Genomic DNA, 13003 nt, shown 5'->3' with positions numbered 1-13003 from the left:
TTTTTTGCCTTTAGGTAGATGATGATCACAACATGTTCTTGAAATGACATATTTAAAACATAAATCAAATATCTTAGAATAAGTTTATTAAGCCAAGTTCACAAGTCAGACACAGTACTGAACTTTAAGTACATTATATCATTTAATCCTTCGAAAGTTATTAAAGATATTTTTCTTGTTGATTTACAGCTGTTGTTTTTCATAACTGGGATTCAAAGATCAATTCCTTTGATAAAACTCATCTTCTCTCAACTGCTTTTTTCCTTGTTGAAAAGTGCATGCAATTATTTTCCTCAATACTGGCAATTAACAATTGATATTTGAAATTAAAAACACACCACCATATATATTAGCACCAGCAGTAATGAAGTTCTTAGGTTTAAAACTGATTAAAGAAATCAAAGATTACACATGTAGGAAGACTTACTGTTAAGATGTCAATTCTTTCATGGTTATAAAACACATTACCAATTAAGATCTCAGGAAATTGGCTTAAGATTGGCAAACTGATTCTAAAGTTATATGTGAATGTCATAGAATTGTCAAAAATAGTGAAGAAGAATAGCAGTGGAGGACTGACACTCCCCATTTGATGAGTTTGTTTTTTTTAAAAGATAATAGTGATCAGGACAGTGTGGTATTAGTGAAAAAATTGATTAGTGGAACAGACTTAGACAAAAATAATTAACTAATTTTGACAAAAGAGCAAAACCAATTCAATGGAGTAATAATAGTCTTTTCAACAAATGTGCCCTGAACACCTGGAGATACACACACACACACACAATTTATATATATTGATATGTGTGCCATCAAGTTAATTCTGACTCATACCCTTATACCCCCTACATCCCATAACAGTACTAGGGCGCTTTAGTGACAGTGATAGGGTTGACTGCACCAGATTCTCAGTGGTTTTGGCAGTTAAGACGTATTTTAATTCTCCATGATATGTAACATAATGTAATATTCTCTTGATGAGGTCAGCTATGAGCAGCCAATCGAAAGGAAGTTTCCTTGGGGGTGGGGGGGCGCTGTAGCCTGCTTCCACTATAAAGTTTGTTTGCTTGATGCTGTGTCTGGACCTGCTTTGTTGCCTGCAGATCCTTGGAGTCAGCAGCAGTCTCTCATTGACCTTGGATGCATTCCCCCTCTAAAGCCAAAATACTATTGTCTAACCTGCTGATCTTGTGTCCATTAGCTTCTGCACCTACAGAGACATCTCTAATCTTGATATACGAAGTGGTACCCCAACAAAACCCAGATGTAATGTGCATTTGGAGTTGGTTCCACCAGCTCAGACTGTTAATCAAGTTTTCTGTAGAAGTTCTGAAAAGATTGTGAAACAGTGTGCTACAAAAAAGGCCTGATTTGTGGAAGAGAACGGACTAGTTTTGCCACTACGACAATATACCTGTTCATGCAGCCATCTCAGTGCACCAGTTTCTGGCAAAAACCAGCATGCCTCTCTTGCCCCATGCACTTTATTCACCCGACCTTACTCTGTGCAACTTCTTTTTGTTTTTGTGACTGAAGATGGACATGAAAGGACAGCAATTTAATGGCATAGAAGAGGCGAATTAAAAAACAAGGGAGGTGCTCTCAGCTATCCAAACAGATGTGTTTGAAAAATGTCTCCCAAGTATGGAATCACAGATTTGACAAATGTATTAAGTGTAATGGAGAGTACTTTGTAGGTGATAAGGTTGTTTTGTAAACAAATTTAAATACATAGCTTTGAAGAAGAATTCCGGTTTGGTGGGGGACACATCACGCCTCTCCTCATTGCTGTGAGTTGTTGGAGGATTGCCTTTATTCTCCTCATGTGTCGTTCTCTGCCTTCATTGTTTTTTGCTGAACTCGGTAACCTTTTACTTTTGCAGTGTAAGAATTTAGACTCTATTTCTAGAGAATATAAACCTTTCAGCCCACTCCACATTCATTGTTTAGATTATATTATAGATATGAGAAGAATAAAGCCCCAAATATGACTCAGGATAACTTGTGCAGTGTGAAAGCACAAATTGACCCTTTCATTGTCTGGGTACACATGAGTAAGACATTATTTGCCCATGGGATTTCTTGAGGGCTCTTTCATCATGAATAATACATGTTTGTGTCACAGTGTAAGGACTTGGGTAACAGCATAAAACAGAAGGGCATATTTTGGTGCTATATTACTGTGTTGAGAGGTTATTTTATGAAAAGGTTATTTTATGAAGTGATACATTCTGGAAGAGTGATTATATAAATTTTTTGTTTCTTTAAATTTCTATATGATAAGGTAAGGTTTGTGTGTTTTGTTTATGTAGTGTTCCTTGTGAGTGATTAGGGTGCCCTGGTCAAGAATAGGTAAGACCGAAATGAAGAAGTGATTTTGAGGCACTGTATAGTACAAGATCCTTGGTGAAGGAGTGGTTCCACGCTGGGCTGTGATCCACAAAGTCCACAGCTCAAAACCCATAGGTGCTCTGCAGGAGAAAGATGGGGCTTTCTCCTCCCATAAAGAGTTATAGTCTTGGAAATCTGTAGGGACAGTTCAACTCTGTCCTATAGGGTCTCCACAAGTCAGAATTAACTCAGTGGCAGTGAGTTTGGTTTTTGGTTATACAGTGTAAACATAAATCTATTGATGTATTTTTTTGCCACATGAACATTTAATTCCAATGTACCAGTAGTTATTATTTTTAAAATGAATTATTTATTGTGAACTGGGGTTGTGTGCATCACTTTTTTTTTTTTGGCCAGTTCCTCAGTAATCCCTTGCCCAAGACCAGTTGCAGGATATATACAATGCAATCATGAGAGGGGTAAGCCTTGACCAGAGGCAGGGAAGGTACTCAGTCGAAAGGGGCTCTCTCAGAGGGTGACAACATTTGCTGTGTTTCTTTTTTGATCTTAACATTGTACACAGTTTCACAAATTGGGGAATCAAAAGAGGAAGAGGACCTTTTCTTGTGAAGAACAAAGCAAAAATCAGTGGAGTGCCACCTGCCACCTGCCTCTAACATGTTGTGTCTCATTTCCTTGTCAAGGAAACCAGAAAGTTATGCAGAAACTGCAGCATTGAGGAAGGAGACATGAATCACAGTGCTGGATGCCCTTGTGTTATCCATGTTTTCAAACATTTCACTCAATAAAATTAATATGCAAGGATTTACTCCCCATACCTTATCCCTCTTAACATACCAAGACATATGTATCCCACATAATATTTATCATCTGTAGGATCATTCCTCTTTAATTTGTCATTTCTAGTTGGGTAGACTATAGATTGATTCAAAATGGCCAGTCCACTTCACTTCACTAATGCATATTGATTGATCTTCAAGCATTTCAGTTTATTTTTGACAATTTTCCACTTTCTTAGATTCATATGTCATATTTCCATGTTCTGATTATTAGTGGATGTTGTAGGTGTTTCTTCTCATGGTGAATCCTGCCACCAGCAACTGATAGTCTCAAAAGCTTTACTCCATCCATATTTTAAAACTAAAGTCAACTCTTCTTTGAATCGATAACTCTTCCTCAGTCATATTTGAAGAGTCCTCTAACCTAGAACCACATTAGACAAAGTTCCCCTGTTATTCATAGAGTTTTCACAGGCCAGGCCCTTCCACCTTGTATGTTAGTCTGGCTCTTCCACTAAAACTTGTCTACCATGGCTGACCCCGGTAGTCTTGGAATTATCAGTAGAATACTTTCTAACATTATAGCAGCATGTAAGCCGCTGTGGTAAACAAACTGACAGGTTTCAGATTGGTGCCTATACCAAAGGTGATCCAACAGTATGCAAAGGTTAAAATTTGGCTAAAGATAATTTAAAAATAGTTGTAGTCATTCTTTGATAGGGAACAGCCAGAAACTCAAACTGATTTCAGAAAAGGCTGTGGAACCATTGCTGATATTAGATTGATATTACCTGAATGTATACCGGAAAGATTTTTACATGTGCTTTATTGAATGATAATAAATTATACATAATATTATAAAACATGTGGATATCAGAACACTAAATTGTGCTCATAAACCTGTACATGAACCAAGAGTCAGTTATTTGAACAGAAAAAGAGGATTAGTGTATGGTATGAAATTAGGAAAGGTGTATGATGGGATTGTATCTTGTCCTCATATTTATTCAACCTGTATGCTGACCAAATAATTTGAGAAGTCGACTAATATGTGAAGAGTCATATCACAGCAGGATTAGAGGAAGATTCATGAACTTGTGATATGCAGGGGACATAACCTCACTAGCTATAGGCGAAGTGACTCAAAGCATTTACTGATGAAAATTACAGCCTAGAGTCTTTAATATGGATTACACCTCACTAGAAAGAAGACAGAAGCAGAAAAAATGCTTACAACCAGGGCAATAAGCAACATCACACTAAATGGAGAATTATTCAAGTTGTTAAGGATTTCATTTTACTTATATCCACAACAAACGTCCATGAAAACAGTAATAAGGACATCACAGGACATATGTAATTGGGAAAAATGGCACTTTGACGACTAAGGTGATCGTGACCCAAGTCATGTTATTTTCACTTGCTTCATATGCAATGCTAAAGCTAGACAATGAGTAAGGAAAACTGAAGAAAAATTGATATCCTTGAATCATGGTGTTGGCAAGAAATATTAAATATACTGTAGACTGCCACAAGAACAAATACATCTCTGTTGAAAGAAGTATGGCCAAAATGCCCTTGACGAGTAAAAATGACGACTGCTAATGCACTTTGGAGGGACTTATTCCTCTACAGCAGTGTTCTCAACCTTCCCAGGCCGCGACCCTTTCATACAGTTCCTCATGTGGTGGTGACTCCCCAACCACAAAATTATTTTCGTTGCTACTTCATCACTGTCATTTTGCCACGTTATGAATCGGGCGACTCCTGTGAAAGGGTCATTGGACCCCCAAGGGCATCGTGAGCCACAGGTTGAGAACCGCTGCTCTAGAAGGTGCTTGTGCTTGGTAAGATAGAGGGTTACATCCAAAAGAGGAAGCCCTCAGAAGGTGGGTGTCACAGTGATTGTGTGAAGGTGGCACAGGGCCGGACGACAGTGTTGTCACAGTGGCTGCAGCAGTGGGCTCACACTGCCGTGATCGTGTGAGGATGGCACAGGGTCGGACAGTGTTTGGTTCTGTTGCACTTAGGGTCAGGCTGAGTCAGAACTAAGTTGATGGCACCTAAAACAAACAAACAAACAAATGTTAAATACCTAATGAATCGACTTGTGTTTCATTAGCAAAAAAAAAAAAATACAAAGTTAAAAAATGGTAATGAAGGGTTTTAATGCAAAGTTATCTATATTTTAAAGTTAGGAATCCTATTCTCTATCACATAAAATTTTTTATGTTACTGTTTCTTTCCTCAGTGAACCTTTCTGGTAGGAAAGCTGCAGATAAAGTGAGTAATTATGACCATCAAAATGATACCACTGGTCTTTCTTGGAAGATAAGATCAGTAGTAAGTTCTTGGAAGATAAGATTAGTAGTAAGTTCTTGGAAGATAAGATTGGTAGTAAGATGTATATCTTAAGATATTTTTCTAATTTTGCTAATGGTTTTATTCTGAGCCATTCTATTTTTCAATTCATCTTTAATGTCAAAAATCATAGTTTATTGGAAGAACTCAGCCTGTCCTTAGAAATAATCTGATTTTCCTAATTTTTTAGGTCTTAAATATTATTTGTATTTCAAGAAGAATTTAGAAACATATCAAGTCTTTCTTGTCTACTATCATTTCAACTATACATGGATCAGAAGATCACATTAGAGAACTAGTGAATATATTCCAATTTAGTATATATTTGCAGTTTTAATTTTTAAATATATCTTCTTTTCTTTTTGTGGGAGGGAAGGATTTGTGTTTTTTTTAATTCAAGTTTCTTTCTTGTGAATCTATTTTAGATTACCTTTTATGTTTTTTAACATGTAAAAACTAAGTAAGTATATGGTAACCTGGAAAGAAATATAACTTTGTTAGTATTATACAGACCCAATTAGTACATAAAGTTTTATCAGTGAGCTAACATTTTACATGTGGCAGTTTAGGAATTGGCTGTTCTTATAGGAATGGAATGCAGTTGTGACTAGCTTTTCAATTTTTTATGTTTCCACAAATTTACAAAATAACACATTCAAAGATAATTTATTAACTGACTTAATTTGTAAAAGAATTGCCTGGGTGACCTGTTAAAAATGCAGATTTATGGACCCTACCTCTAGATCTTGCTCTGAACTCTGGGTCCCAGCAATTAGCAGTTTAACAAATACTTCTAGTTTTTCAACTGAAGGATTTCCTGAGTGTACTGACTTATAGAAATACTACAACTGAATGTGATAGATAGTAAATAAATTATATATTTTTGACCAATTTGTATGACATACTGATTCCTAAGATAAATTTCTTCTTTGAAGTATCAGCATTCTAGGTATTCTAACTGTTGACGTTTTTCAGATGATGCTTATTTTTATGTCCCATAAATTTTCTAACCTTGATTCTAGAGAATGCCAGATCTGGTTTGTTCAGACTTAGGTTTCAACTAGGATTTATGGAATATACTCTTTACAATTTAATAATTAAATAATGGCATATGAAACTATTGCCTTTTTATATCTTACATGAATATGAAATTAACAGCCAGTCCTGGTCATCAGGTTTTATAAAACATTTTTTATTGGTGTTGTTTATTAAGATGATAGGTTTATACTGTTTGAATTTTTAGAATACATACAGTCACAGCTTTTTGGTGAATGTTTTCCAGGTACATTACCAAGCATAGTTGTACGTGGTCTGGTCTTAGTTGCAAACACTGAACCATTTTTGTGATCAATTTTTTTAAAGAGATAAATAAGACTTTTATTTTTTTTCTCTTTCAGTATTGTTGTCCAGATATGATTAACAACTTTTTGGGATTGGCTAAAACAGAATTTTCAAGTACGACAAATACAAATACAGCTACTGATTCAGAGAAAGGAAAATTGATCATGTTAGTTAATGACTTTTATTATGGAAAACATGAAGGAGATGTCCAGGAAGAACAGAAGACTCACACAACCTTTAAATGCTTCAGTTGCTTGAAAATTCTTAAAAATAATATTAGGTATGTAAATGTTTTTATTTCTATTTGAAAATTAGAATACTGTAGGTATTAGTGTTGTATCTTTCTTTCTTGCATTTTTCATACCTTTGTAGGTTTTCTACTAAGCACAAAGCCAGACTCACATGTTCAAAACTTTTTACCCTGCCTTGTATTTTAGAATTTGGACCCATAGGTCTATTTAGTTGTATTTCTTTCAGCGAGCTGTTTTAGAACATTTTCTTCATTTTTTTTTTTTTTACATTTTACTAGGGGCTCCTACAACTCTTATCACAGTCCATACATATACATACATCAATTGTATAAAGCACATCTGTACATTCTTTGCCCTCATCATTTCATTTTCTTCATTCTTGTACTCATTATTATTAGCTCCCCATTTCCCCAACCTCCCTTGCAATAACCATAGAAACTCTTAGCAATTACTGCCTCTATATATTGATCTATCCTGGATTTCATATAAAGAAAGTCAACTCTGCCCCGTACCCCCACTCACAATATAACAAAAACCTTAAAAGAAGCAGAAAATGGTGAAAATTAGAATGGGTTTAAAATGGATCAAAAGACAACAAATGATAAAGTGTTGAATTTAACTTCCCTACAGCTACATTAATCGTTTTTCAACATCTGGGAGCAAGGCAATTCACAGCCCTGGTCAGTGGGGAGAGGCAATTTTGCTAAAGCTTCATTCTTCATGTGGACACTCTGCAAATGGATTTTGGACTTTCATGTCAATTGCCTTCTGTGATCTGGGTGCTCAGAGTTTAAGCGCTAATACTGTTTCCTCCTCTGGTCTTGGATTTTATTATTTATAATCCTTGGATCACGTAGGCTGTTGATCATCCATGTGCACTCAGCCAACACCTCACTTAGATGGCTGCTTGTTTTAAGACAAGCTTTTAAGAACCCAGATTATCATCGTTCTGATAGTTGCACACCATCTGATTTCTTCATCACACTTTGCTGTAGCACCCATATCTTCAGTGATGGGTGCTCACGAAGAGAGGGCAAACATGGATCAGGGCCATGTAGTAAGAACTAACTGTCTTTAGATTTGGGTTTGGGTTAAGCTCAAGCTCAAATTCTATTTGTATATCTAAAGTTTGTATATATTCCTGGTCTACTTTATCATTTTATTGGAGAATATTTTAATTTATATCCATGGCACATATGGGACTTATTGATAGTCATTAATTTAGTTAATGGTGTAGAATTTAAAGTACTGTTGAGAAAAGGAAAGTATACATGTCAAACAGCGTTTTAGACCATTGACTTGTATAGTTTAAAAATTTAGGTGAGTGGACATTATTGATACAAAAAATGTGGTTGAAAATAGTGCAAAAATTTCATTAACTTTAGCTCACTCACTAAGGTAGAATTCTGACTATTGGACTACAACATGTATTAAAACAAAGAATGAAATGTATTAAATACATTAAATTAAATACATTTAGTGTTTTGTTTTTTTTCGTGATCGAAGTGAATTTAATGAGAGTTACAAGAAGCTTCAGGTTTTACTTAGCACCCCTAGGATTCCTTCTGACCATGCGGCCTGGCAGAGACTGCTCAGGGTCACGCAAAGATCCCTTTCCCAAGTTTTCGTCCCAGAAAGACGACCAGACAAGACAAAACAAGCCTCATTTAGTGTCTTAATACATTAAAATAGAGAATGAAAAAAGCAAATATGTGATATTTAATTTAGATAATTACTGGAGACCTTCAAAATGAGATGTAACCAAGTTTATTTTACCTGATTGGGGAAATTAATGGCTTTTTATGTGTTTTAAGGGATCTAGGAATTTTCATGAGTTTTTGTTGTCTAGGTTCTTTCGAATTTCTTTTTTTTTAAATCATTTTATTGGTGGCTTGTACAACTCTTCTCACAATCCATCCATACATCCATTTGGTCCAGCACATTTGTTGAATTTCTTTTTTATACCAGAAGAAAATGATTTTGTTTTATTCAGTTTGATTTTCCTATTACTAGTTGTATTTATTACTCAAATATGAGTTCATATTTACAGTTTTCAAATAATTTATCTTGTAAAGAAAGTGATCTTTTCTGGTGTTTTTGTTAGAGAAGTGCTGGTTCTATGAAACATGTTCTATGAAAAATTGGATATATAATTCTCCATGGAGCAGTTCTGCCGTGTGGTACATGCGGTTGCAGAAGTCTGTGTCTACTCAACAGCAACTAGCAACAAAACTCAAATCTTCTTGCAGAATATCTGACCTTTTTGGAAATAGAGGAAAACTAGGAAGCAAAAGCCATTTATAGAGGTATAAATATAGGCATGTATATATGTAAATATATTCATATATAATGATAGGGTATAGGTCTATGTACATATAGTTTTGTTAACTATTAAGGTAGCAGGCGGACGTTGGGCCTCTACTCAAGCCCTCCTTCAATGCAAAGAATACTTTGTTCTAATAACCTGGCATTCTGTGATGCTCACCTTCCTGACATGATCGCTGAAGACAAAATAGGTGCATCAGCTAATGTGTTTTAGAAAGTGATGATGCCTGGTTATTAAAAGATGGTGTCGGGGTTCTTAAAGGCTTGAGATTAAACAGGCGGCCATCTAGCAGGGAAGCAGAAAGCCTACATGGAAGAAGCGCACCAGCCTGTGTGATCCCGAGGTATCGACAGGACCACATATCAGGCATCAGAAGATCAAAAGTAAACCATTACATCGATGGGAACAAGGGGGAGGGGGTTCAAAGTGGAGACCCAAAGGCCATCCATAGACAATCCCCTCATAGAAGGCTCACAAGGAAGGACTGAGTCAGTCAGGGTGTAGGGTAGCATCGAAGAGAAACACAATATTTTTCTAGTTCTTTCATGCTTCCTTCTCCCCACAATCATGACAGAAGTTCTACCTTACAACTCCGGCTAGATTGGAATACATATATTGGTATAGAAAAGAGCTTTTGACACGTGGAATCCAGGGCAGATAAACCCCTGAGGAACAGTAATGAGAGTAGCAATACCATGAGGGTTGGGGGAAGGTGGGAAGAGAAGGGGGAGAAATGGGGAACCGATCGCAATGATTAATGTGTAACCCACTCCCCCCAGGGGTACAAACAACAGAAACATGGGTGAAGGAAGACAGCGAATGGTATAAGATATGAAAATAATAATAATTTATAAAGGGTTCATGAGGGTGGGAGGGGAAAAATGAACTGATATCAAGGGCTCAAGTTGAATGAAAATTATGATGGCAACATATGTACAAGGGTGGTTGATATAGTTGATGTGTGGATTGTTATAAGAACTGTAAGAACCCCCAATAAAATGATTTGTAAATTAAAAAAAATTTCAGGGGAACAATATATAATTTTTGATGCATTCTAAAACTGCAGACATCACCATAATTCCCTTAAATGAGAATTACACATATGTATGTATGAGAGGGCTTCTAAAAAGTTTGTGGAAAATGAAATTGAAAGATAATGGAGTCTTTCCATGAACTTTTGAAGCCCCCCCCAAAATATGTCTTTTAATGTTTACTCTTGATAATAACAATTATAATTTGTATTTAACATGCTACAAGTTACTTGAGCCCAAAGTTTGTTTTCCTGTGAGTACATAAAAAGCTCTGAAATACACTGTAATTTAACTTCTAACAATTTTGAATAATGCATTTATGATAGTGTTTTTATTGCTTTCAGAGTTCTACATATTTTATGAGTTGTCACATTTCTTTAGTTCCCGTATGTGGAATCAACTTAACAATAATGGGTTTTTATTAGCCAGCAGTAGCTCATGGTCCGATTTTATTAACAGGAGGAAAATGGTGCTTGAAAATATAAGAGGGGGCCTCAAAAAGTTATGGAAAATATCAGTGTCATGGAAAGATACTCGTGCCTTTTGATTTCATTTTCCCACAAACATTGTGAAGCCATATCACATGACAGTTAAACAATAGTAGAATGGAACCCCGTCACCTTTTCCCATGTTCTTATCATTTTAATAGTAAAGTATATAATACATCAGAAAAGCATGTTAGTAAATGTAGAATGCATAGAAAAGTGGTCTGCTGATTTTGCTCCTTGTAACATTTAAATATGCATATGATATTAGAAGTAATGTCAGCATTCATTTTTTAAAAGTTTTTTCTTTGAGATCCCAAACCCACTGCATTGAATCAGTTCTGACTCATTGCAATCCATAACAACCATTTAACATTAACCCATTTGATATTTCAACCATATGAAAATAAAAATTTACTCTTTCATGAGTTCTTCAGAAGACTATATATTTATAGTTTATCACAATTTCTAGAAGTTTTAAGTAAATGACATTTGACTACATCTAAAAAGAGTGTAGAGATATTTTCATTTAATAAATATAAGTAACCTTAATGATAAGCATGAGAGAACCAAAGAAGTTGGTTTTATTTTGTTTTAAAAATATATTACCTTAACAGGAAAAACTATGCTATCAAATTGATGGTTTTAGAGTACGGTAAGACACTGATAGCTCAAGATCTCCAGTCTTCCTTTTTAACATGTAGGCAATCCCCTGGACTACAAAGGAGGGCCCTTTCCTAAATGTGTCTCTTGAGTTTGTAGGTAAGTGGGAACAGGTGCATATGTCTTCCTTAATCTTACTTTAGTGTAAGAAAAGGCTGGAATCCTTTTCAGTGATTTAAAAAATTGAGCATGCAGCAAATGTAGGTGATTGTGGTGAAGAATTTGTTGAGTTAGGGATTGGTTCAGTAGGGCTTGGTTCAGTCATTTCTAAGTGAGGGTAAATTTACATCACATTACAGTTATCACTCATATCATCAGAACTCAGGGACTTACTGTATTGGAAAATGGTGTGATTTCCACCCACCCCCCAATATTGATTGTTCACCAATAACAAGATTATTTTATTCTTACAAGAGACTTTATTTAAATTTTTCCTCTTCCAAATTTCTGTCTACTAGTTTGAGAAGTACGAGCATACTTGGAGATGTATGAGTTTGAGAAATACATAGGGACTTACAGTATATTGGAGAGAAATCGTGAGATTTTCAGTTAAAACTTTTCTGAGTTCTAAGTTTAATGGCTCATGGGTCTTTTCCCTATACGTGAACATTTAACCAAAACTAGGATTTTCTTTGGAGTCCTTGGATGGGTCAAATGGCTAACATGCTCAGCTACAAACTGAAAAGTTGGTAGTTTGAGTCCACTCAGTGTGCCTCAGAAGAAGGTTTGACCGTCTATTTCCAAAGCATGAGCCATGGAAAAGCCCATGGGCACAGGTTTACTTTAACACACTGTTTGCCAGCAGCTGGAAGGGACTTGGCATCAACTGGCTACTGACATCTGAAAGGGAAATAAGTGTTACAAGCTTTTTGGTGATTGGTAGCCATATTGATGATATCACTTCATTCAAGAGTATTCCCTTCCGTAGCTCAAAATGAAGTATTGTTTATAGTTGACCTAGCCCAACAATTGTTTTTGTCAAATAACTTTACTTTCAAATTCAGTAAAACGCTTCCGTAAGCCCTTTTAAATAGGTATTCCATTTTATAGTGCACTCTCTGCCACTGAAGGCCATAGTTTCTTCTCATAAGAAGTCTTTTAGGGAAGCTGAAATAGCAGAATGTAAACCTGAAAAATGGACATTGCCTACAAAGGGCAGAGTCTGCAAGTTAAAATGAACAGTAAACCAGTATCATTAAATAAAGCAAAAGGCTATTGTAATTGTAGGCATTAAAATTGCTTTTACGTGCATTTAGAAACCAAGACACAAGTAGAAATACTGGTAATTTGTCTTCTAAGCAGCTGAAACCAAGGCCTTAACATATTTTTCTTGTGATTCTGTAACTGCTTTTGGTTGTAGGGTTTTCTTTTGATTTAAAATATTTTAAATATAAATAGTATCTTTTGTATGGAA

General features: G+C 35.6%; 1 protein-coding gene across 3 annotated transcripts in view; it reads left to right on the top strand.

Moving 5' to 3' along the window:
• Positions 1–13003, top strand: part of ZNF280D (zinc finger protein 280D) — a 109337-nt gene that overhangs the window by 35724 nt on the left and 60610 nt on the right. For all 3 annotated transcript variants that reach the window (XM_075532086.1, XM_075532084.1, XM_075532085.1), the window contains exon 8: positions 6890–7113. In XM_075532086.1, coding sequence (XP_075388201.1) covers positions 6890–7113 — 224 coding nt within the window. The remainder of the gene's footprint in view (positions 1–6889; positions 7114–13003) is intronic.

Source organism: Tenrec ecaudatus, chromosome 14 (genome assembly GCF_050624435.1).
Source record: "Tenrec ecaudatus isolate mTenEca1 chromosome 14, mTenEca1.hap1, whole genome shotgun sequence".
Taxonomy (NCBI): domain Eukaryota; kingdom Metazoa; phylum Chordata; class Mammalia; order Afrosoricida; family Tenrecidae; genus Tenrec; species Tenrec ecaudatus.
The sequence above is the reverse complement of the archived record's forward strand: the minus strand, read 5'-3'. Positions and strand labels throughout refer to the sequence as shown.